This window comes from Falco rusticolus, chromosome 8, assembly GCF_015220075.1.
Source record: "Falco rusticolus isolate bFalRus1 chromosome 8, bFalRus1.pri, whole genome shotgun sequence".
NCBI classification, from domain to species: Eukaryota; Metazoa; Chordata; class Aves; order Falconiformes; family Falconidae; genus Falco; species Falco rusticolus.
The window spans coordinates 38,106,072-38,132,498 of NC_051194.1; the positions used below are offsets into that span (position 1 = coordinate 38,106,072).

General features: G+C 45.9%; 1 protein-coding gene across 8 annotated transcripts in view; it reads right to left on the reverse strand.

Moving 5' to 3' along the window:
• Positions 1 to 26,427, reverse strand: part of BIN1 (bridging integrator 1) — a 102,065-nt gene that overhangs the window by 15,670 nt on the left and 59,968 nt on the right. Inside the window, exons 7-14 of one of the 8 annotated variants that reach the window (XM_037397301.1) lie at positions 25,941 to 26,033; positions 20,717 to 20,802; positions 18,756 to 18,831; positions 16,670 to 16,752; positions 9,022 to 9,172; positions 4,825 to 4,953; positions 1,864 to 1,971; positions 23 to 46 (exon numbers count right to left, since the gene is read on the reverse strand). In XM_037397301.1, coding sequence (XP_037253198.1) covers positions 23 to 46; positions 1,864 to 1,971; positions 4,825 to 4,953; positions 9,022 to 9,172; positions 16,670 to 16,752; positions 18,756 to 18,831; positions 20,717 to 20,802; positions 25,941 to 26,033 — 750 coding nt within the window. The remainder of the gene's footprint in view (positions 1 to 22; positions 47 to 1,863; positions 1,972 to 4,824; positions 4,954 to 9,021; positions 9,173 to 16,669; positions 16,753 to 18,755; positions 18,832 to 20,716; positions 20,803 to 25,940; positions 26,034 to 26,427) is intronic. The other 7 variants (XM_037397302.1, XM_037397304.1, XM_037397303.1 and 4 more) reach the window with 7 other exon arrangements.

A 26,427-nucleotide genomic window follows, 5' to 3' on the forward strand; every position in this document is an offset into this window, starting at 1 on the left:
GAAAGCCATATGAAGTTCTTACCTCCCATAAATCCCAAGGTAAAGACTAAGCATGTCAAAGAGCAACAAAAATAGAACATGTTTATACATGATTATTTCAGTGAGTACAAACATTACAGATGCTGATCAGACTGAAGCAGACATATACATTCAACAGCACTTATCTCTGCATGTTTTAAAAATACTTTTTGAGTACCTAAATTTATACACCCCTCCCCACTGCATATTCAAATTGAAGTACCAAGGCATTTAAGTAAGTGTTTTTTCTACCTCTGGTATGAAGGGAGACAGCCAAGCCACGTTCAGTTATCAGTGGCAGATCACATAGCCAGAAAAAAAAACCTCATGAGTTTGTAGTCTGTCAGGGTTAAATATGCTCCCATATATCCATACTCAACAGAGTTAGCATGATTTCAGAACAAGACCAACTGTTGTCTTTGGATCAGTAGTGAAATATCTTAACCTCTTTGCCATAGCACCCACCTTATAGGAAATAAATTTGACCGCTTTGACAACTAGCTGGTTTTCACCAGGTTTTGTACTGTGGTTACCATTAGAGAATACTGATTTCAGATTCTTTCTTTTAATGACTTCTGAAACTAATAATAAATACATTAGAACACCAAACATGCTAATTGCTGAGCAGTTTTGAAAAACCCACTCAGTGCAGTATTTGTTGCTTGCTGAAAGGGTAAAAAATTATTCCATTTTAAGACAAACTCATATGCTATGCCAGGGTACCCAATTATCCAAGTTATAATTCATGATTCAGGAAAAAAAATCCCAGTAAATAAATTTAAAAAAAAAGCTTATCCTGACATGCAGCTTGTTCTGTCGGGCAAGCAGATACAAAATGCCAACCTGCCCACTTAAATTTCCAGAAAGCGGTACCTTGCCATATTATCCATGCCATATTATATTATGCCAGTTACCAAACTATGATAACCACTAGTATCTTGTAGTTAGAGTATTCTAATTTAGAAGAATTGGATGCCTAATGTTTGATCTCTCTAATAAAAGCAGTCTTATTACTACAAAAATCTATGCCATACAGGCATACTTGACATGATGATACTAGAGAAATACTGTAAGCATCCCAATTATGTTTATTACAAATTTAGATGGCAACCACAGGGAAAAAATAACCATTTCATACATACAAAATGGAAAGTCCTGGTGAGGACAACAGCCAAATTCAGGAGCCATTTAGACATAAAATGAAATGCAGACCACCTGCCTCTGACAGCAGACAGGACCAGGTACAGTCCAGACCAAAACCAGACATCTTCCTTTTTGATGCTGCACTGCACAGCATTATGCTCAGGGAGGAACCTACTACTTAACTATAAGCAGAGGCTATATTATACCCAGAAAAAGGCAGGCTTCACATCACTGGAATATCCATCTACAGCTATATCCACCTTAAATAACTGCAGATTATCAGTGACTGTTTACTAAAAAAATCCCTTTGAGAGCAATTTATAGCAGGAGCACAGAACCGAGGTTGAATCCCCATCCACAGAAGAACAGTTTAAATCCATATAGCATACAGAGGATGCTAATCCAGGGAGGGGCATATGTTAAATTGAATAAGTTGTCAATCAGTAGATCATCAGAGCAACGCACAAGCACCCCACAAACACTTAGTGCCAGACTGTGATCAGGCTAATTGCCACCTGATTCTCACCGGACTTACACATCCAGCACAGAAGACCAAGGTGCCCATCTGCAAGGCACGGGGCTGATCACCCAGCCCAGCCACCCGCAGCTGAGGTCCACATTATCATTCATGTAGGTGCAGGTCATGCCACACTTGGCAACAAGTCAGTTACGAAGGGAGAAGGATTAGTGATATGAACCAACCTGGGAAGCGGGTGTGGGGGTCTTCCCCACAGTGGCATCTGGTTTAATGGGATCAAAATCCAGATCCAACAGGCTGGCTCCCTCCTGGAAGGGCCCAGGGGCATCAAACTTGGCAGCAGTAAGGAAGAAAAGCAGTACGAGCATTAGACACACACACACAGAGTAAAGGGAGGGTATATGATATCCAGGAGCTAAAGCTGCAAGCGCAGAAGACATGGTGGCAATGCAAACGCCTGATGTGACTCCTGACTCTTGGTGCCTATAATCACGGGTGGTTCACATGGGTGCCACTGTAAACCAAACCTGAGCCTCTTCCACAGGACTCATTCATCTTCCCACCTGGCCAAATGAGCTGACATGGTGTAAGCGCCTGACCTGCTGTGGTCAAAAGGATCACTGCCCATTGATGACTCAGAAGGGCTTCTCTTCTATTTATATCCCCCATAGCTCACCCAGCTGCCTTTGTACTGATGGCCCAGGGCAGACTCCCTCAGCCACATAGAGAAGAGCTTCTACCCACACAACTTATCTCAGGAGCCTGGACGCAGGCAGAAAACCACTCAAACTGCTGGAAGGCAAGTCTGAGAGACCTCAGAGCTACCCTGCAAGCCTGCCAATTCCCTCCTGCTTTATCTGAGACAGAAACACAGAATATGGCAGCTCACCCAGGCTAAAGGGCTTGAATCACTCCCCATTCCAAAAACGCTGTTTTGAATGATTTCCATTTCCGGACATCCCAGAAACATGCACACAACAGAAGTCTTCCAATAAAGCATAAATTTGAGAAGCTTTGCTACTTTCTTCAAAGTCAGCAGAATTTGGCTTTGATTAATGCTCTAGCTAAAGACAATGATGGCATATTCGCTAATTACCATTAATAAAACAGTCACTACAAAGGGCATGAGTCATTAGTATTCAAAACTGAACTATCACTTTTGGTGTTCAAATTTAACCTAACCACTACAAGACACTCTTTTCTACTCAACAGAGTAGTTGCTCTCTCTAGGAAGTCCAGGAAGATTTGCCCCTATTTCCACTGACCTCCCAGCTCACTGGCCCTACTGCTTCAGCTCCCTTTCCAACCACAAAGTGTGGCAGGTTGGTCTCCAGTGTTACATCACAGCCCCACAAAGGAAAACCTCCTGGCAAGCAGCAAGAGACACCATTTAAGAGAAAGTCTTCTGAATACAATCCACATCATTGTTTTGACCCCCTCTAGTGAAACACAACCCTCTCATAGATTTTTCTTTTCCTTATGAGCATCTCTGAGATCCACTGGGATGACAACAAGGAACCAAGCTATAATGTATCACAGTAATAAATGGTGACCAGTATCAAAAACCAACTGGCATACTACCACACTCCTCCAGCACATCCAGGCCACCCATTATCAGAAAGGCTCCAACCCCCATCTTTAATTTTCTTTAGTAGTGAGACATCAAAGGCTCCAGCCATTGAATAATAACCTTACCTGCCGTTCAAGACTTACATGCAAGGGCTAGCACCCCTTGCCTTTACCCAGATCTCCCACAAGACATCTATTGAAGCTAAGACATCAGAGAGGAACAGCCCTGGGCAACACACTGAATGCTAGTGGCGGTTGGGTGCTTCAGAGAAGACTGCTCTGGCAACCACAGTCCTCCCTCAGAACTCCCATCTGACTGAAAGTCACAGCAGATCCCATCCTGGGTCAGAGCACTGATCAGGTGCAGAAGAGTTCACCTGACTAAGAGCTGGCGTTCACATGGAAATACCTGATACAAACCATGGGGCAGACAGAGCTGTCCATTATGATACAGGAGAAGGAAGCACAGAAAATGGCAGAGTTGTTCAGCTGCCTGTAGTTCCCACCTTCCAACACTGCTGGCAAATCATGTCTCTGCTCTGTAAGCTTTATCGACTGCAATGCAAAACCTGACATGGATTTCCTTCCCTCCCCACTCCACCTCTGCTCCTCAGCAGCTGGGTGGAAGGTGGTAAACCAGAGGCAATGGAGCAGAATGATACAAGGAAAAGTTAGGGAGTGAGTCACAGATGAGCACCGATAGAAACATTACTTGTGTTTTAACAAGCTATTTAGGAAAAAAAAATAAATTAAAAATATATATACACATACAGATATATAAAAACTTAGATGCAGGTATATCATGATACAGCCAGAAATCTGGTCAGGCTCCTATATACATAAGGACTGCTATTCTTATATATACATTCATTCCATAAGGACAGAATTCCCCACCCAAGCATCATCTCTTGCAATGATGTAAATCAAAAGAAAACTGAAGAGGAAAAATACATCATCTGAATTTTTTTTTTCCTTTTTCAGGGCTTCAAAAGGTGCCACGAGACAAGAAAGAAATACTCTGATGGGAACCACTTGCTGATAAAGAGTGATAGACTGTGTCAGCAGTCCTGAATTCACAGCAGCCACAGTCCTGCTTATCTAAACTGCAGGCACCTGTTCTCTGCAAAGAGAACTTCATGCAACTCCGGCTGGCCTTTCCTGTGCAGGCTTTAAACCACAAAGCCTATGTGTGAAGGCACAAAACCGCCTTCTCCCAGAACAGACATAGATGCACTTGGGGATATACAAGAGCAGAAAACGCATGCTTCATCTACACCCAGTATCAGTGGGTCTGGAGAGAGCGTATCACGGGATGAGGGGAGCCATAATCCACGTACATTGCTGCTGAACAAATGCAGCGATTACTTTCTGGCATCTTCACCGGCTGCATTTCTCCCATTTCTTCTACGAACGAAAGCTCCCAAAAGGCAATGTGTTAGTCAAAGCTGCCTTCTAGCCACCCTCCCACCTAACTCTTTGCCTTCCAAGGTCCAGTGCTGAGCTTGCCTCCCTCCTTCACCTGACCAGGTTTCATGGCTTGACACCTCCAAAGAGAAGAAAGGTCAAAAGGAAAAGTTCAGAGGTAGACAAATATAAGGCAGGGCATAGCAGCTAACCTGCGAAGGGGTTGTCACACTTATCTCAGGGACAAAATTGTCATCAAACAGACTGATGATGTTCTCCTGCTTGATCTCCTTGGAGGGGGTGACTTTTGGAGGCGGAGGCACCGGAGGCCCTTTCCTCAACTGCATGCAAGTGAGCACACGGCCACAGCACAGACGGCGACACCCAAAAAAACCAGAGACAGGAACCAGGTTAGCCACAAAAACTGAAGATGGGGGAAATCACAACCACAGGCACAGAGCAAGGTCCAGTCAACTCCATCTGAAGAGAGAGGGAGGGAGGGTGAAGGGCTGAACTGAAACAGAACAAAAAAAAAACAACCACACGCCTCCAGAGAAGGTTCAGCATCATTAGTTACACTTCAGCCATGGGCAAGTTTCCTTCTGCAGAGAAGCGTAACACAATTAATATGCATTGACAGGACATGCATACATAATTAAAGCATGTGCAACCTTCAAAAGAACCACTGGGAAGGGAGCAGATCAATTACTGAGAACATGATTCAATAGACCAGGCCAGCACTGCCTCCTTTTCTGTACTTACCATACCTAAAGGAATGAGAGATCAGACTCAGTTTGTCCTATTATGGGTAGGTGACCACGAGGACAGGCTCTGATCCGCTCAGTACTGGTTCCCTGTTGCACTGGTTATCCGTATACTGTAAAAAAGGTCTGGAGGAGCTCTTGATGGCATCTTACCACTTCTCAGCTTTAGGCAAGAACAAGTCAGACTCCTGAGAAGCCATGACTGCTGTGGGCCCAGCTCTGCTCTCAGTTTCACCAATGAGCATTGACGCAATAAAGTCATGTCTCCATTTGAAGACTCCCGAGAACACATAGCAAAGTCTGACCCTGAACTTTAATCCACCATAATACACACACCACCGTGTTACAAGACTCTGCCTGACACAACATCCACAAACCCTGTGGGAAGCTGTGGTAGACCCTTCCTAGGATCAACCCAACCACATCCTTTTCACATTTTCCCGTGCCCAAGTCTCAGTGATCATTTCCAGGTCAAATCTAACTTTGAGGAGCTGCTGCTGCATTGGAACAAAGCAGCCATACAAGTTCCCAGCACCACAGCAACGCTCAGCAATGACAGTATTTTCCACTTACAGTGATGTCTTACAGTTGATCTTCTCATCGTACCCGGGACCCCAAGGCAGTGAGAATCAGAGACCTGACAAAGGGCAACCAGTGCATCAGCGTCAGGCCCAGGTCTGAAATACAGCAATTCAACACTCTTAGTCCTGTGTTCACACCACTCCAGCATATAACTGAAGTCTGCTAGGTGTTTATTTAGGTTGCTGAGGATATGCCCAGTTTTCTACTGGGCTAACCTACTTTAGGTTATGAGTATGCGAACACACATTTTCCCCTGAATAACTGGTTAGGGGAAATAATGAAAGTAGTGTGTTCACTTCCAACTTTTCACTGTTTGCAGAAGGTGTTGCTTCTATATTTCCTGAAAAGAATCCCTTCCCAGAAATCCCCTGCTTGCCAGTTGCAAGAAGGGATGAGAAATTTCAGGGAAAAGCCATTCTCAGAACACAGCCACCATATGCAGAAATGGGAGGCTCCAATTACAAACTCTAAAGTCAAAAAGATTCCAGCTCTTTTGCTATTTATTTCTCTAAAATACTCAGTCTCCTTCCTTCCAATGCATTAGTGCCTTGGAGACCACCACTTACAGCATCCAGCATTACCTCCAACAGCAGCCTAAACTCACATTTCAAAGACAACAGGATTGCATATTGATTTTGGGCCTTACCTGGAAACTCATCAAGCACAAACTTTGCCACCTAGAATAAAACAAACCCACTAAATTTCTTCTGCTGACTTGGATCCCACAGAGCTTTACCTGTCTAAATTCAACATAGTTGCGCTGATTTCAAAAGTATCACTACGGTGTTTCAGTGGTGTAACTGAGAGCAGAAGTCTGACCTCTGAAATTTCATAGACCCTGAAGTCCTGCATCATCATCAGATTACACAGTGCAGAGAGCTAATAGTTGCTTCTTCCAAAAGACGGAAATAAGCTGGTTTTGAGAATTCAAGGACAGTGAGAATAAAAGAGGTAATTTTCTTGGCATAGGGAACAGTTCAAAATTTAGTTAGTATTTATTTGGTCTCTTCTGTATTGCTGTCTTTTCCTCCACAGCCTTTGCTTATGGTTTGCATTAGTATTTCAGGCACCAAGAGGCCAGAGAACTGTACTTGCGCTTGTTGCTTTTTGCTCCATCCTCCCCGGAGGATGAGGCCCCTAGCCTCCCCAGGAGGAACCCTAGAACAAATTACTTACCCATAGGTCAAAAGGAATGACACCTGTGAAGATTTCAGTATAAAGTCAACTGTTGAGAGAGCAGACACTTGTGCTTCCTGCTGGCTGGCAAGCTGACACACAGTTTCTAGACGTTATCCACACAGACACCAGGTTTGGCTCCGAATGTGAAACCCTCCAGAAACCCTCCCTCTGGAGCCAGCTCCATCTCTTAGCGCCTAGTACCAATGTGGAGTGGGGCTCTTGCTCTTCACTGTATCGAGGCCTGGGAGAATGAATTAAAATATAGATTGGGAAACAGCTGCCAGGCGATGGCAGCATTAGCTGCAAACACCATTTCAGTCTTGCCTGTGGCCCAGCTGAGGTTCCAGCCAGGGCTGCGCTGGAATATTCTGCTTACTCGACAAGGGGTGCCTCCAGACCCATTCCTGTGGGCAGGGAGGCAGCAAGTGACTGAGAAAGCACTTGCAGGCTGGCAAAAACAAGGCTTGTGTGTGCTATTTAAAGGAAAAGGCAGAAGCCAAACTCAGGAAGACAAGTCCACAGGCATGGGGAGTGCAGTCTGCAGTGAACAGCTCAATAAATCTGTTCGATTTCTTCTTCCAAATTTCAATCAAGTTATGGTAACCTCTGAAAAAATCAGGCAGGCAATTCTGGATGCAGAGCCCTCTCCCCTGTACACATACCCTGCTCCAAGGTCCTAGCCAGGGTGGTGGAGAAGCCACCCTAGGCTGCGCAATGCTGAGTGGTGTAGAGACCCTGAAGAAGTCCTGAAAGGACGCTGCCAGGCATCCACATGTATCACAGGCCTGGAAAGGACCCTTTTGCCAATGTACAAACATCCCCTTTTTGTCCCTAGATAATCCTGAAAATCAAAAATGCAGTGGAGAGGAAAACATTGCGAGAGGCTATCCAGAAACAGAAGACAGCCTACGCCTATTTGGAATCACACTGCTATGATGGCAAGGAAGTTCTGGGTTGTCCCCATCTCTTTTCAGAAGCAATAGGTTTTCTCTTGTCAGTTCAGCCAGAACCCCTTTCAGCTTTAATTCTTCCTAGAAAAATGTTCCCAGTGTCCCACTTACTGAAATGCAGGGATTGGCACCAGGCACAGATCTGGCCTAGTTACTACTTTGCTCTACTAAGCTTTTCCTCCAACTCAGCAATACAAGGATGGGTAGAGGAAGTAAATATTTTGTTTTCCTTAAATCCCAAAGTAAAACACATCACATGATATGCTGAGTAGCAAGAGCTACACCTGCTCTTTCAAACATGCTGCTGGGTATCTCCTGTGTAAGGAAGAGACTAACAAAAGGCCACGTGGAAGGTATCAGACTCCATGTAGTGGACAATCTTCTTCCTGGTACTCATCCAATTTCTCCATAGCATAGGAATATAATGCCTTTATTTTCACCACAATATTTTATCTTAGGATTAAAGTGAAACATTATGTAAAGTACAGATGTTCTCAGCCTTATCAACATTAAGCTTTTTGCTTTGAACCTTCCTCAGTTATGGAAGTTCTTGAGAAGAAACTGGTCCATTGAATTCCACAAGTTAATTCAAATGTAAAGAACAAATTTCCCCACCTAGCTACAACTCCATCCTCCCTAGATCTTCTTGGCCATCCTACCAGACAGGAAAATATATTACTGGCCTTACTCCTGCAGAGACATTCAGGGACAACATAGTTCTTCCCTATATGATATGGAGATGACCAACGAGCAACTTGTATTTCTCAGGAACCTCTCAGGAACCAGTGAAGGAGAACAACCATCATGTCATATTCTCTGGGCTCAGCAGCAGGAAGAGGTCTAAAAAGGCAACTGATGGATGTCTTTGAATCACGGAGCTTCTGCCATCAGCAGTCATACTGCAGAGACATGATCAATGTCAAGGGGACACTACCTGAGATGGTGACTTTGGGATGCTTGCCCCAGGTGCTTCCAAAGTGGACGGTTCCAGCTCATGGTTGACAGTCTTGGTCTCAGGGCTGGTGATGGGAGATCCATCTGGTGGAGGCGAGGGGCTTTTATTTGCTTTCGCTGGGGTGCTGTCACTGAAGGAAGTAGAGAGAGAAAGGGAGAGAGGGGGAAGGAAAAAGAGAGAGAAGTCTGAGCCAAGTCTAGGAGGAGTTGTGATAACCAGCACAGATCAGTAACCTCCATTATCTCTTTGCTTCGCTGCCGAGACCATGATAAAGACATCTGAAGCCTCTACAAGCCTCTGAGAAGCATCTTTGCTGAGTCACTTGCAGTCCGACACACTGCAGCAGCATTACTGTGCAGCAGACTACTCACTAAATTCCTACTGTCCTCACACAGAAAAACAAAACCACAAAACCAACCATGCATCCTTAATCCTGCTAGATTCTAACATAAGTGCCTGACGTTAAGTCATGGTCTTTTAATAACGGGGAAGCAGACGGGGAAAGGAGTTCCGTGTAGCTCATATAGTTTTAAACTCTACAGATAAGAATTTTTCTGCGTGGCAGTGTACTGACACTTGCATGGGTTATGACTAACAGACTCGTAACATCTGAACTAAAGCTGTAATCACAGGGTATCATATTCCTCTATGAGGTACAAACCGGCTAAGCTGGAAGAGGGGCAAAGTACCCAGAGGTTTCACAGATCGAATGAGACAGCAAAGAAACAGTGAGATTCCAGCTACTAATAAAGACTTCTCTGTTATGGAAAGTCTCCCCAGCCTTGTTTTTGATGATGATGAACCCCTTCTATCCTTGTCTTTCCAGCTGGTCTTTATTCCAGGACTGTTCCTGACACACAGTCAAGAAGGATTCTTCAGGGAATTAAGATGCAAGAAGCGTATGCCAATGGCATTTGTTGGTTCGTAACGTGGCCAGATTTGGACAGATTTTTCAAAGGAATGGCAAGAGCCACATGCCTTTTCCTGGCCAAGTGTCGAGTCTGTGCTTCAAAGTACAGAATCACAACAGATCTAGTGAAAAATTGGTTAACAGAATTTCAACAGGGATAAAGGTAAAACTATTTTCCCAATCTAATTCTCAGGAACAGCTGAATCATCTTGGCTGAAATTCAGCTACCCAAAAAGCAACTAATCAATTTATCTCAAGTCATGCAGAAGCACAGACACTGGTAGGGGATATTTCAGCAGAAGTGGTTACAGTTTGGCAAAACTATACATAGCAGAAAACAGTATTACAGAATATTGCAAAAGGGCTGTGCAATCCCATCTACAGGGAATGATATTTGCCTCCACTTATAAAGTCATGGTTCTTGCAAAGTTAAAGGCCTTGGGAGGAGGCCAAAAGGAACAGATCCTTTCCTACAACTGGAGACAACAAATCCTGGCATAGAGCCAGAACTAGAGCAATGCAGACCTGATTCTGCAGGGACATGAAGTCGATTATTTCTTTGCTCTGTCTCAAGAGAAAGCCCAGGGCTCCAGACGTATACATCCATTCACACCTGGATGCCTGAGGTGTGGTGACCATCGGCTAATGTGCATGACAGCCTCCTTCCTAAACACTCACGAGTAGGGGGACAGCAAGAGGAGGAAGGGACAGCAAGAGGAGGAAGGGACAGCAAGGCATTTCAACAAACCTCCCCCTTCCAAGCAAGCATCTCCCCCTGCTCAGCATTCCAGCTTTCAAGCTCCCCATCCCATTCCCACTTTGACCTCACCCATTGCCCCCACCTCCTCCGCACACGCACATTTTCCCCACAAAGCACTGGTTCTCAGGTCTGCATGCAGGTCAGATGTTTCTGATGACACTGATGCCAGCAGCACACCAACATGATGCAACAAATCCAATGACGTTCTCTGCCAGCAGCTCTCAACCAGGGGCACACACGCCAAGGGAAAAAGAGGGAAAGGAAGAGGGAAAAGGGAAGAGGAGAGACTAAAGAACATGTATGCCAACCCCTGCAGTTCTTCTGTTTGACTGGATATGCCTATAGTGTCCTTCCTGAGAGGTCCCCAGAAATCATTTCAAAACAACATGGGTTGTGTGAAGGATTTGGCAAAATGGACAAGTTTGTGCTACAGATTAAAAGAAGTAACGGCTGGAGGGTGAAGGAGAAGTCCTGTTCTAAACTGGAGTCACCAGGGAACAGCAGGAAATGACAGAAAATGTCCTCTGATGCTAGAGTTGGGGGAAGAAAAGAATACGTTACCTTCCCTAGAGTTCAAAGCACTTTGGAGAAGATGGGGGGGTGGTGGAGTGCAGCGATGTACAGCTAGACTGACAGAGCTCCTCAAATGCCCAGGCTACACTGGGAACATTTGGACTCCTGGCTGTCAGCTGGCCTACCAACACAAGGGCAGGCTTTTCTTCTTGGGACCTGATGAGCCTATTTCTCCCATTGAGAAAGGAATTCAGGCTTATTTTCTGAAGGCCACGCAACAGCTTTTTAGTGACTTATTTCTGGTGCCTGACAGTGACTTAATTTGGAGATATATTGGTAAAAGGCTCCCACATGAGAGGCAGTCCACTTTCTTGCCCTCATCCTACAAGGGCTGAGAGTGCCTCGCACTAAAACCTTCACTAAGTCACTACTATTTACAGCTTGTTTGATGTGTTGGCTGATCCCCCTAGGAAAATGTCAGTGCTAATTTTGGCTGAGCCTTTTCCAGCTCCCCCGAGCGGCATCTTCATTCCTGCACTTGTTGCTTTGTACTCATTTAGCCAGTGCAACCAGCATCAAGCACGCCTGTCGCCAGGATCCACCATCCTTCATTGCTCCCGGGGGAGCACGCGCTGCCCGCACAGAGCAAAGCCCTGTCTCCATACTGACCGCTTGCTCAAGGAAACACAGGAAAAAGCAAGAGTGTGGGGACTGTCCCCACTGACAAAATGTGAGTGCCACAGTAAAAACAAGTCAAAGCAACAAGGTCACTGCTCTCTCTTTTCCCTTCCCATCAGCAATTGGGCAGAGATGCCAAATCCAGGAATATCAGGCAGTTAAGGGAAGGGGGTGTCAATTTTCTTCTGCAAATAGAGAGCTGGGAACAGGGTCCAATGCAGTTAATGCAGCTGAAGGGAAAGCGAAAATCCCCAGCCTCTTTTAGTGCTGCTGAGCTTCCAGACCTCTCATGGGACTGCCTCATCTGTTCTGGAAGAGCAGAGTAACATTTGCAGATGGAGTTCCCGTGTGCTTGTAACAATCCTATACTGGAAAGTGGGTTTCACCCTCTGATATGGTAAAAACAGACCAGTCACCTCTTGCCAAGTTCTCAAGTTAAAAAGAAAAAAAGGTTAGCATCTCAGCTAAGGCTCAGACAGGGCCTTTTAGCCAAAAGCAGTTTATTTTTTAGCACCAAAGCAGACTGGAGAATTATGTATTTAAAAAAAAAAAAAAAAAAAAAAAAAAAAAGGGAGCAAGAGAAAGAAGGAAAAAGCATCTATATACCCAAACATAGGGTAGCATAAATGTACATTCTTGCTACAGATCAAAGAGTGACAGAGTCCCAGACTCTCCTTCCCTGCACCAGGGGTCGCACATTTCTCTGTGACCCCAGCATCTGTTCTGATGGTGGAAACCCCCAACACAGCCCAGGTCAGGCACCTGAAGTGCTGGGCCAGCTGGAGTTTATCAGGACGGAGCAGGAAGATGTTGTGGCTAGAGCTCGTCAAGATGAGATCTACTGGCTCTCCCTCTGCTGTAGCATCCGTCTGTTCTCAGTGACTGGAAATACTGGACTTTCTGCCTCGTGCAGGTACAACACTGGTCCAACCAAGGACCACAGTCAGACATCCAGAGAAGTAGTACTCCTGTGAATCCTTGTTTTCCTACAGTAGAAAACCTCAGAACAGTAACACCACGAGATATTCCCTCACTACTTTTCATTTTAGGATATAAAGTCAAGATTTGCCCTTCAGCTTCCCTGTGAAATTACCATTCTCCACCCTCGGTTACTCACTTTACAAAGAATGTATAGCAAAGAGAAGGGTTGTGTGACTTGCCCTAGTCAGTGGGGAGCCAGGATCAGAAAAGCAAGGATCCCAATCTACCAGCACTTGCTTTTATTGCTGGCAGGACATCATCTTGAGAATATTTTCCCCCACCATAAAGAACCCATGGAGGGAGTACCAACACAAAGACTAAGAAAAACAAAAAGGAAATTTCCATGCTGTTATGCAGGAATTCCCACTTTGCTCCAGAGCATGTCCTTTTCGGAGTCCTTGACCATGACTACGGTAACTCTAGGCACTGTAGCAATTCAGTTATTCAATGCCATCACTGTCTTCAAAGGCAAGATGCTGATTTTAATCTTCAGACAACACAAAAGACTTCCTTTTCCTTCAGCCCTGAACACAATTTTAAATGAATGGAGCAAGACAGTGAGGATCCTCAAGAACAGAGCAAGTAAGGAGCAAAGGTGGAAGTGTCTTTCTGCCACCCCATCATCCTCCCAGCTGCAACAGGTAGACAGCACAGGACTTCTGAGCATAAAAGACCTGCCTTGTGATCCTCCCTGGCCCGGCAGGGAATAAGAATGTAGCATTTCAGTCCTGTTCGAAAGGGCAAGTGCCACTAAGTAAAACTAAAAGTTGTTAATCACCAAAATTGCCCATATTTCCCTTGGAAAACCCACCACCATGGTTTTAGTCACACAAAAACAACTGAACAGACAGTGCCTGAGCTTTCACGTTGCCTTCTTAGGTAGGAAAAGAAGCAAGGATTCAAACCAGGCACACAAGCAGTTAATGGGATTATCCAGACACAGAGAGATCTCAGCAGGACCCAGCAGGCCATGAACACATCATATCATGCAAAGGACCCCTCTCCCATCACAGGGTTAACACGTGCCAGGCTGTTAGAATCCAGCAACAGCCTCTCCAGTTTTAGGAACTAAATCAAACACGTATCGAAATGCTGCTCTCCGTACCGGTACCTGCTCATCTTTTTCCTCAGCCTGGCGAACAGTTTAGTTTTCTTTCTGTTGAGGATGGCATGCAAATCATTTCAGTTACAGGATGGCACAGTCAAACCAGGGAGGAAAAGTTAAGCTTCTGAGCACCCATTCGCTTAGTGCCACAAAGCTCACTATAATCACAATGACAAGATCTCCTCCCTCTCTCTCACACACAGATACACACACACACACAGAGAAACACGTACACACTTCCCTTGGTTCATAGAAAGCTATGGCCTTGTTTGGAGAGGGTAGGAGAAGGCTTTTTGTGCCTGTCAAAGATCTACATGTATGTAAGCAAACTAGTGTTTTCCCTGCTCTTTGGAATATGGGGCCAGGGTGCACATGGAGATGAAAGGAAATAGTACAGACGGGCAGAGAACTGTAAATGTCCTTTTTTCACAGGTAATCTCAGCTCCTCACTCTCCCCTGTAAATATTGATACACAAGAAACAAGCTCCCCATTCTCCTTTACTTACATGATATGTGCCCAGTCTTATGTGTGGAACCTAATCAGCAGCTTTCCTACTGTATCTTTTTCCAGTTTGTCCAATCATAGTAGGGTAATGCTACCAAACTCCTAGGTCTACTAGGCATCTGAGCTCTGAACATTCAAATTCTTTCAGAAACAAATCCCAAACACACGCCTGAGGTTCCCAGAAATACATCAGCTGCTCTGTGCTACTGTGCTACACAGCCAGCATCAGATTCATCCAGCCACGGTAATGTTTCTGTAAGGCCTCACGTAAATGCCATAATGATGTGCACAGATAACTGCCTCTTCTCACACCTCATTCATTTCCTGCCATTGTATCCATCTCCAATCCCCTTCCCAGTAGAGGAGAGTTAGGGAAGCATCTGCTCCTACTGCAGACCACAAAAAGCAATCAGATCATTGAGAGCCATTTCCTGCTGCACACTCTTGCTCCAGCCCTACGCCACCATGAGAGGTCAAATGTGCAGGAGAGACAGAAGTGCCTCACAGCATTTCCTGGTCACTGCATATTTACTGCCTTGGCCAACCTTCGCTACATCCTCCTACACCACTCTGCTCCACTGTGCTCAGGAGGAAGAGAGGTGCTCTGGGGCAGGTCTGGCATCTCAGCCGAGACACAAGAAGTGATGAAACAGCAGCACTCAGACTGCTAGCCACACAGGGGCCTCTGCGTGCACTCGTTCATGGCTTATAGGGCCATGTGGTCTCATCGCCAGCCAAAGGGCACAGAACTGCTGTCAAGAGACCCACTACAGCTCCAGATGAAGCTAGCAGTTTGTGGGGCTGGGAAGCGTGAAGACAGGTAATTTATTCATTGGAAACTTTTTCAGGCCAGAAACCTCATGCCACAACAACAAACGTGTCTGGACCAGGCTGTCACTACAGTCTATAATCACTTCCTTGAGGAAGAAATTAAGAAGAATTAAAGAGCTGGACAAAGCAATGGCTACAACCTTCATCTGTCCCGTTACCTCATCCTCTTCCAAGCACCCTGGAGGATGCTGCTATTAGAAACACAGCACGTGGCAGCAAGAGGATGGGCACCATGGCCTCCTCCCAAGCTTTCGGTCTTGTTGGGTTGTGATGATCAACAGACACCAGAAGCCAACTTGGGAGAAAAATATTATTTTCACAAGAAGCATTCCTATTAGCATCTTGTGTCTAGTGTTAGCAATCCAAAAACTCAGGGGCCAAATTCAACTCCGATGTCATCTTCCTTCAGAGCTGGCAAACACCACACACACTGCTGGAACAAGAGAGGCAAGTCAACCTCCTGCAACAGGAGGTTAAACTGGGAGGAGAGACAAAGGAGCACAGAGGTCTCAACAGCTGATCTAGTCCTTCCAAGTCAATGCACTCAGACTGCAGCTTGCCCTTACTTCATGCTGACTTCACCTCCTCCCAACATCACTACACCAGTTGAGGACTTGGGCTGTGCTCCTGCTCACCCAGCACGTGGGATTAGCAGCAGCTGGAAGTCAGAGCCCGACACTGTTTCATCACTCATGCATTTGGACGGGAGCCAGACAACCCCATCCAGAGCCTGACCTCTCCCTCCCCTCTCAGTGCTAGAGAATGTGCAGACTTGCACTTAACAGGACTGAACCCAGCTGAGGAAAGAAAATTAAAGGCCTGGAGGACACTCAGTCCTTGAAAATGTGCAGATTGGAAGTGCTCTGAGATCAGGATGCCCCAGATTAGTGAGTCTGCAACTACTTCCGCAACGCACACAGAGGAAATACACCTTATCTTAAATACACTTAAATACAGGGGGAGAAACAAGGCTTTGGCAAACAGGTGGTTCCAAGTTTGGAAGAACAAAGAGGAGGCTGGGGAAACAAAGGTCTCTTGGTGCTCAGTCTCACAAGCTGTAGGTACATGGTTGAAGCTTTTGAGGGAAAAGAACAGGACAGGTGCTATGCATGGGATTCAATTTTAAAAACACAGAGCTGAAGTCAGTTGCCTAAGTATCAGCACCTAGTGAAAGTTTAGGCCTCTAGTTGCCATTCAAGAAATGTAAGAGGTATTGCATTGTGTCACCCAGTCCCACGTGCAATCTTGGACACGCTCTAGGGAGTCTCAGGAGGGCACGGGCTGGCTATATGCAGGTAGTCAAATCACTTCCCGATTGACGAGACTATTCCCACAGTTACTGACCTGGGCTGTGCTTTAACGGGGAAGGCATTGCCTGAGTACTGCTTGTCAAGACCCAGCAGGACATCATGAAGGCTTTGGTTCAACTGCAAAATACAAAAACAAAAAAAAGAAGAATGAGAAAGAGAGTCCAAGCGCCATAAGAGAGTTTGGGCTGAACTGCACACAGGCTGACCAAAACCAGGCTTGTGCCCAGACATGTGCACATACTCGACTAGCCCAAGAGAGGACGGCCCGACATCTGTTTCCACTCTTCCATAGGGTATGAAATACTAGAGCGCTCAAACTGTTGAAGAGCTGCTGGTGCCTCGTGGGAACGCTGTCTTCCTTACACATAATCCTCTTTGCTTTGTCACCTGCCCCCACCGGTGTGCTGCCAGGTACCATTGCAGAAGGAGGAGTGTTTACCTAAGGGTCTACGTGCTAGAACTGAAGCTTCACTCTGGATTTGCTGCCAAAGCTGTTCCTCAGACTTGCTTATCAAAGCTTAGGATATGGCCATTTCAGCTGTGGAGCCAAAGGCAACTGGACTTCCAGTCAACAACACACCTTCACTTCACAGGCTGCCTGGGCCATCTACGTTTGGGCAGGACCTTGCAGAAATTTTGCAGGGATCTTTGCAGAAACTCAAAATTAGGGGTTAAACATTCCCTGGCACTGAAGGCTGCAATATTCACTCCAGACACTCCTACTCTGAAACAGCCAATTCATAAACAAGATGAGATGCCAGATTTATCACTGGTAGGAGGAGGGATCCAATGCAATCAATGCTGGAGGCATTGTGCCAGCAACACCAGCAGTTAATTGGATGCTATAGCAATAATAAGAAACAGATGGTTCTTATGGAACAAAGCAAAAGCCCTGCTCTCATACGAAACTCCTCAGGAAAGAGAAATCCAAGACATGATACAAGAAGATAATTCCTGTCTAACGAGCATCTTTCCAATGTTTTGTTGAGTGTAAGGTAATAGCAATGAACTGAAAATTATAACAATGCCCCCTATTCTTAACAATCAGTTCATTACTCAGTGGAGAGGAGCAGGCTATTAATTGGAAAGGTCCCCATGAAATGTCAGAGAGCTCAGAACTGATGCATTACGCCAAGGCAGAGGGCCCCTGACTGCTGGGAATTGAAGGGCTATAACATTTGCTCGTTGCTTAGCGGCTGTCTTGTTGTCAGGATGACACTGGGGAGGGGAGGCAATACAAGAGTTTTCCAGCTGGGCTCTCAGTCACTAATCAAGGATTAGTGCAACATTTACAGAGGGCGTGCAACCCTTAGGAGCAGCATACAGACCTAAGGAATTCAAGACTTCTCTAGCTTTTAAGTGAAAGAGCAAGAACATATTTGTAAATGGAAGCGGCAGTGGGGGGCTTCCCCACAGACTGTTACTGAGGTCCCTGCTGGGTGCTGGCACACAGCACCAGGGTCCAGCCTGCCACCACCAGGTTACAATCCTGCATACTGCTGCGATTCCCAACTCATGGCCAACTGGCAGCCCATGCAAGGGCCATGCTAAGCACGCAAATGCCTTCTTTTGGGTCACAGGGCAGGGAAGAAGCTGAAGCAGAGAGGTACCGTTGGGAAGTGCCTCCTTGTGGGACCGGAGTGAGGCAGGTCTCAGTCTTCAGCTGACTTGTAGGTTGGCAGATTCTGTCCTGTTTCCATCCCCACAGCTAGATGGATGGGGGTTCACGGCAGCTTGCTGCCAGGCAGCAGAGGAGGAAGAAAATAGACACCAGGCTGCGAGTGCCCAGGTTATAGATCCATAATGTAGATAACTATAAAAGGCAGCAAGAGATAGGCCTGAAAGTGGCTTCCTTCCCTCTGCAGATCTGCAAACGAGCCATGCCAAATGACACAAACCCTACTGTTGCATGGCCCTGGGGTCTCAGCTTTTCTCCCAAGTGGCTCAGAAAAAAACTCAGGGTTAACACTTACCTCTGACATAGGGCAAATGCTGTTTTCTCCAGCTGGTTTTTCAGGTGGGTTTTGTTGGTTGGTTGGTTTGCAGGGGAGGTGGGGAGGTGGTTGTTGGGGTTTTTTTAAACAGTGAGGAGAGGGTGTATAAGCTGTTAGTTGCCTTACCTTGCTCATTTCTTTATGGAAGTTCTCTTCTAGGCCTGCTATACTCTGGAATGTGTTGACGTAGAAACCAACACGACTGCCAAATGGAAAATGAGACAGAAGAACTTAATGGACACAATGCTCTCCCAAAAACTTTTTAAAAATTCTGCCCCTTCTCCTACCTCCCACCCACCATTCCCAGTCAAACTCAACTCTGTCAGGTCTGGCACATGCTGGAAGAGAAGGGCAGCAGAAGAGCATGAAGGGGGTGATGGAGCAAAGGTCGGGTGATGGAGCAAAGTTCAGGTGTGGGGCAAACACATCTACAGCGAGGAGAAGGCCAGGTGGGATAGAATCTGAATTTGTGCTCACTAAAGGGAGAGGCTAGCTAAAGGGAAAGGGAGCTGCAGGGATTAAAAAAAAAAAAAAAAAAAAAAGACAAAAGGAAAAAAAAATGACAGTGGTAGGGTGATGGAAAGGAAAAGGATAGAGGCTGTGATGCGGGTGGAGTGTGGGAAAGCTGGGGAAATTGGCCAGAGGACAGGTATTAATTCATTCTGAAGATCCTCAGCATCAGGGGAAGGAAAAAGCATGAACTTTTTGCTTCAGGGGCAGAAGAGTAAGAAAGCACAGGACAGGCACAGAGAGCAGCAGGAAAGCAGAAGGATCAGCTAGATAGCAGCCGCTGTGAACAACCCATGGCATCTCAAAATCCCAGAAGCTGCCTGCTGCCCTCCTCCCTCTAGCCAGCCCGCCAGCTGCCAACAGAGTGCTGTACCAGCACCCAGCTGGAGGGGTAACAGCAGGAGCAAGATTCTCTCCAAGACCAGCAGCATCACTGTTCTGCACATGGAACCACCCAAATGCCTGTATCACTCCCAGCTCCTTCCTCAGCCAGGCTCGCACACTGCTCTGAGCAGAGTTCTGACCCAGGCTGGGAGGAAAGGGCAGTGAAGGCAGACATCAGCACTTTGCTTTCCCGCCCTGCTGCCACCCACTCTCTCATCCCCCACAAACCAGAACTGCCAACCCAGACACAATCACTGCATTTAAAAATAAGAAACTGAGGCACTCCTAGGAGGATTTTGTCTGCTTTCCACTGTGCCCTCCCCATATATCAGCTTCTGCTGCCCTTCAGTTCATCCTTCAAGCTAAATGTTGGTCTGTTTCTTTCTCCTCCCTTTTTGTCACTGTAATCGCTGGTATGGCAAATCAACGGGTCTTTCAAGTCTTCCTGTTTTCTCAGCCCATTTTCCTCTGCCCAGGCTATGTTTTGTTAAACAGAGTACAACAGGACAGTTATAATCACTAGTACCTCACTGGGTCCTGTGTCACATAGCCAGGAGCAAATTTAGGGGCAAGAGAAGGCAGCCATACCAGGATCCTTCCCTCACCTTTGTTCACCCAACTCTCCAAACCTGAGCCTGGTCTCTCATCCCCTCTCTTGTGTTAAACCTGCTGCTTCATCAGGTGCTCATAAGCTTGCAAAGCAAGACACAGTGATCAAGGCATCACCTCCTGGGTTCTCTCCAACCTCAGCAACTGTATAAACCCCTCTGACATCTCATCTTCCCTTAATCAGTCAGCTGACATACCCACTCAGCTGCAGATGTTCCTTCCAACCAGCCAGCTCTGCACCCAAAATCCTAGTGACCCAGCCTGCTCTGTCTGCAGTCCACAGCCGAAGATGGGCTATTGCCCAGGAAAGTTGGGCAGAGTTGGTGGGGCAAAGGGATTAATCAGACAAAGCTTATTAAGAGAAACACAGTTTCTCTCTGTGGTAAAACTGAGTTTTTTCATAAGGATCACGAAGCAAAGCATAGAAAGCTCCGGGTGAGGCTGGCTAGGGGGAATCCTAGACAGAGTCTCTGAGATGATCCAGAAAAAAGCAGGCACCCAGCCCAAGCTAAGGAGAACAGTGGTACAAAACTTTAATCTTTGCTTCCTTCCAACCAGCCCTTGGGAAAACCTCCAGCACTCACCTATTCCATAGTGAAGGCAGCTCCTCCTGCAGATCAACGTTCATCTCTTCAAACACCTTCTGAGCCTTTACTAACTCTTCTTCAGCCTTAATAACAGAGAAGGGAGATTGTCAGCTCCAGTGCAGACAAGTACCCCTGCAGGGCAGGGACAGCTGTGGCACTTTTGGTTTCTTTGGGAGACCAGGCAAAATTCTGGCATGGGGTAACCTCCATGATAAACGAGTCTCCCAGGAACCAGGGTTGCATCACAGGTGACCTGACACACCTTCAGCTTGCATGTGTTACTCTCAGGCTTTCTCTCAATGGATTTCCCTGTTTGGATACTCGAAGTAATTCAGACATCCACTAATGTCTTTTAAGTTCTATAAATTTCCCTGGCTTCAAAAACTGAAAGGAGCTGGTCAGGCAGCTTGGATACAGATGAAGATAATAGTGGCCCCTGCCCCTTGCCAGGTCTCTGAAAAAGTTGAAATCCATCCCACAAGGCATTGAAGAAGAATCCTCCCTCGTGGAGACTCTCTGCTCAGGTAAGGCCATGATGAAGCCCCATCTCTTCTGAGGAAGGGAGGAGGTCTGCATCCTTGGCTGACACAGCTCCTACAAAGCTGGAGAAACAAGGAAGGGTACGCAGAGCATGAGCTGAGCCAGCAGGAGGCTAGGCTGAGTGCTTGAGCAGCAGGTCTTGGTTTCAGTGGTCTCATACAAAAGCAATCCCTGGCTGGCTGCTGGACACCAACACCAAAGGAAATACACCTCATACAGGACCTCCTTCTTCCAGTTGAGAGTTTAAATTTGATCTGTTCTTTTGACCTAGACACTGACAGACCCCAACACTGATACATGTATTCTGTCAGGTTTCAGTGAGGAGAACAATCCTGGTTTCTGTTGCGGACAGCAGACTCCAGCAACAAGCACATTCCCCTTCCTATATTTGTCCCAGGCAATTTTTTCCTCTTTTCAGTGCCCTGACTTAAACCTCAAAGCTTGCTAATAAAAACATTTATATTCTGTAATTTGCAACAGCACAGCATTCTCCCATAACCCTGTACAGTAGCACGCAGGATGGAAAATCCTTGCATGAGCAACTTGATGACAGGTCTGAGCAAGATCAGCACAAGTGCCTACTTATACATGTGACAACAGCAGGAATGTCACAGTGCCACAGGGCTCTGCAAAGAGGCCACAACCCACTGGTGAACTGGATCTCTCTACAAGCCTGCAGTCAGATTCCTACCCCTTCTATGCAATCAAGTTTCATCTTCTTTGTGCCAGCTTACTGCTCCTTAGGGACAGGTACATGCAAAGATAGGATCGATGAAGAAAGGACTTAAAAATATTTTGCTGTTCAGAGTCCTGTTTCTCACAACATCGTGTAAGGATCCTTACACCCTCCATTTCTCTCCTGACCTACAAGAAAACTGCAGAAGCGCCTACTTTCCAGCTACCTCCACCTTTCAGAGCATCATTCATTGCTACTAAGGGCAAGGCTAAGACTTTTGCACTCAAGATCAGAAGAGAAAATTTCCCCCGGAAAAAGACACAACTGGGAGGTATTCAAAAATTAAGCAGACCTTGTGAGGAACAGGTAGGGGGAGAAGGGGCCATGATGCCTCCACCCAGAAACCCCCGTATTCCGCTGCTACACTAACTGAAAACCCCAGCATTTTGAGAGGGTTTGCATAAAACAAACAAAAAGCCCATTTAAGCAAAGACACAGTTTATGCTGGATCAGAGACTATGATCACAAAGACTCATTCTGCCTTAAAATCCCTCTACAAATGAATGTTTCTAATGTAATCGTTTTAAAGAGAGGGGAAAAGAAATCCCACTCTATCCTTTGGCTTTATCTTATTCTCATTTACAAAGTAGACTGGAACCAGAATCAATCCAAGAGATGGGACAGCTAGGAGATGATGCCCAATTGAATGCTGTTAGTTTTTCAGATACGGTGAATATTAATAACAATCTTTCCCTCTCTTGTTTACCTGTTCAGAAGGTCAAAGAGCCTAGAAAGCAACACGTGAATACTGTGACATCCCAAAGCAAAGGCAAAATCAGCAACAGGCAACGTTCACTCTAGAGTAGCTGTAGGAATTAGGGATCCGTCTAGTGACTGTGGCTCAACTAGTGCTCTCATTCCCAGGTACAGCATTGAATTAATTCTTCATTCCTTTGTCAGCCCAGGGATCTCCTCACCAGTGGGATTTATATTTGGTCCTGACACTGGATAGCCCTGACTGTTTCCAGCCAGAGCCAAAGACAGACTCAACTTGGTCATGAGCCCTGCTAGAGGAAAAGCCAGCTCATGCAGTAAGGCGGGCAAAGGAGGAAAGACGTAGGTCTCAGTGCAGACCCCATTGCTACGGTATCTGTGCACTTCCTATTTGAGCTGTCATCCTTGCCAGCCTGATGGAGAACTGAGGCAGAAGGACATAATACCCAGTTCCATGAAATGTGATCTCAGAAAGTTCTTCCTCTCCTCTCCCTGCCTGAAGGTGGGAAGGTTTGTGCAGGAGCTGGACAACACAAACGCTTTCCTGACCGCCCACATAGCCAAGATTCAGAGTGCCAAGCACAACCAGTTCAGTTGCGACATGGGGGCGATTATTCCACATTATGTTTCTTACCATCATGCATTCCAGCACTGTTCAGTAAATAGCTTGGATATCCGAGAGGCAGGGGGTAAGGAGGAAAGCTGGGTGCCTCAGCCTAGGCCCAAGCTCCAACTGGTACCAGCCAGACCTGCCTCTCAGAAGGGCAGCACAGCCCAGGACTCAACTTGCTGGCTTTCTCCTACAGATAGAGATATTGTTCTGTTACCACTGCAGCACCAAGTGTGTTGCTTTTTAGTCTGTATTCAGCATTTCAGAGGAGCTTAGCAAAAAGGCAAGAATTTGCTGTTCTAAGCCATTCTCCCCTTTGTTTCAAAAAGCACAGTCACTAAGATTTGTAACCAGCATGCAATAGCAACCCCCCCAGGAGACTTTACAGAAACCCTCCACTATATTGTTTTTGTTAGCCTCTGCTAAAGGCCTAAAAAGCCAGCAGTTTGTACACTGGAGGGAGGGACTTGGCTTTACAGTAGAAATAATAGGTCTTGCTGACCCCATTTTGCTTGAGGGTTGTAAAATTATCAAGCAAGAAGAGACAGCAACACAGCTGCTGGTAAGAGGAAAGACTTTTTTTTTTTTTTTTTTTTTCTTTTTCCCCAGTCTTAATATTCTGAAGCTCCTCAATAAATGCAGTGTCATCAGCCCTCCTGCTTTTATCAAGAGCTTAATGAGATTTAGAACTGTCATTAACACCTTTGGTCTTGAAGTCATGCAAATACAAAAACTGAAGCCTTTTGTTTTCCTGCCTGCTGCGTTTGTGAAGAAAAGCTGGAAACCCTACAGGTTCAGAATACAAACTAATCTTCACTGAGATATTTTTGTTAGTCCACAATCAAAATAAAAATTAAAAAAAAACAAAACCCACCACATGAATACTTGCACAATTGGAAACAAAAATTAACGTTGGCAATAGTATTACTTAGTTCAAGACTGAAAGAGGAAAAACTTACAGGAGGACTTGATTTGAAATGTTTGGGGTAACTGAATATATTAATGCCACATAGCAGGAGGTTAACACCCACACACACAGTGGGTGGAAGACTACATACCCTCTTCTCACATGCGTTTGGACGAAGCCACCCAGTACAGTGAAATTACCGAATGACTCTCAGCAGCCGAAGACCCGAATGCAATGGATGAGGGAGCACCCGTAGGTACTGCATCTCTAGGCAACCTGTGGGCAGTGGTACTACTCCCAGTCACCCCAGCCAGGCTGAGAAGAGGAAAAACGCCCGTGGGCTGATATATTTATTTATTTGTGGCTCCACAAACTTCCCATACCTGCTTTCCAGCCCTTCAGAAATACCACCAGCAAAACAGACCAGTCCGGAACCACAGCCTGCAGAATGTTCCCAGCACCGCACAGGAAAAGCCCCTGGCAGGCTGCCAAAGGTCCTTCTCCCTTCAATCAAGGAGGAGTACATATTTCCTCCCTTTTTACTATGCATCTTAAGCAGGACTGCTAACAGCTGTTCTTTCCCCAGGCTTTACTGATGTGGTAATCTAGCCTTTTCCCTGATCGGCAGTCACACACTGACTGTGAAAAACCCAGGTGCTTTATAAGGTGAGAGCGATTTAGTGCTTCTCAGCTGCAATTCATTCAAATTCATTCACCAACAAGGAACATAAAAATGTAGGAACATTTGGTTGAGAACAGATGAGCTCACCAGGAACCTGTGAGCAGGTACTCTGGCCACTCCTGTTCTGGGTCATGATTTACTACCCCTTGCCCACTGAAAGCATTTTCCTCTCACAGACCATTTTCTGTCAGCTCCCTTATCCCTGAAGGGGTTCAAGGTAAATACCAAGGGAGATTTCATCAGGAAGCCGCGCTTCTCCTGTGCAAGTGGGATTGAAATTCTTAGTCCCTGCGGTTTCTCCAAGCTGGTCTCACAGCCCTCAAGATGCTATAACCTAAACGTTCAGCCAAGTTCTGCCACAGGACACAACCATGACCTCAGCCTGGAGCTGCTGAATAATATTACGCAGGGTGTAAATTCCCTGGTCCGGGCCCACCTTTTCTGTGCAGACTGAAACTCCGTATATCTGGAAAAGGCTCTCTGAGACAACAAGAGGCAGGACAGTGCCTATTTTGGAAAATTAGTTTTTCCATAGGAGAATGTTGCAACCACCTAACTCGGCAGCCATAGAAATTGCTTCTGAAGCAATGGTTTGAGCGTTCTTGGGCTTTGGCTTTACTCAAGAGCACAAACGCAGAAGCCAATTTTTCAGTGTTTCCTCCTTTTCCTTTTGAAACAGCAACAATAAGAATTGACTGCTTCTCTTAGAAGACAAAGCAAGCAATAATTGGAGGAACCACACTACATCACTCTCCGCCTTGGCATTATTCTGTAGCCTTTCTTCATCCACGTTTTATTTGAGGGGAAAAAAACAATAGTCCAGCATTAACACACCTGATTAGAAATCAATAGGGCTGGCACAGATTTGTTCATTGGTCAGCAACTTCCACATGTCCACTGTAGCTCAGGAGTATCAAGGACACACTTAACAGAGAGGACTAGAGTGAACGTTGCCTAGAGATTAGTCGCATGGTACAATCTAGAGCCCAAAATAGCGCATGCAGGGTTACAGCCAGGTAGATCAGCAGTCACCTGATTTCGGAGCAGATTAGTTTGCGCAACGAGGTGAGCTTGTAGCTTCCCTTGACACCACTGAGGCGCAGCTTTCTCAAGCAGCGAAACAGGCTGGGGGGAGGGAGCATGTTTGAGTGAAAAGAGAAAAAAAAATAAACAGAGAACAAGAGACACAACCATATATCTTTTAGGATAAAAAAATTAAAATCACAACAGTGTATTTAGAGGCTGGGCCAAACCAGTATCACCAAGGCGAGAGAAAAAACAAACATCCCAGGACCAATCAGTTATGAATCCTTTGAAGCATGCCAAGTTTAGCAGTAATTAATGCTCCAGTGTGGGCTGAGATACTGTAGACCAGCCAGGCAGCTGCAAAGAGCAACAGATATAGCTGTTAGTGACCTAGCACACAGAAAACCCTACTCCGAGTCATGGCTGTGAAGTGGGAGCTCCTTAAAGAGAGGTCAGGATTAATTAACCATCATAATTATTTGCATGCAACAGC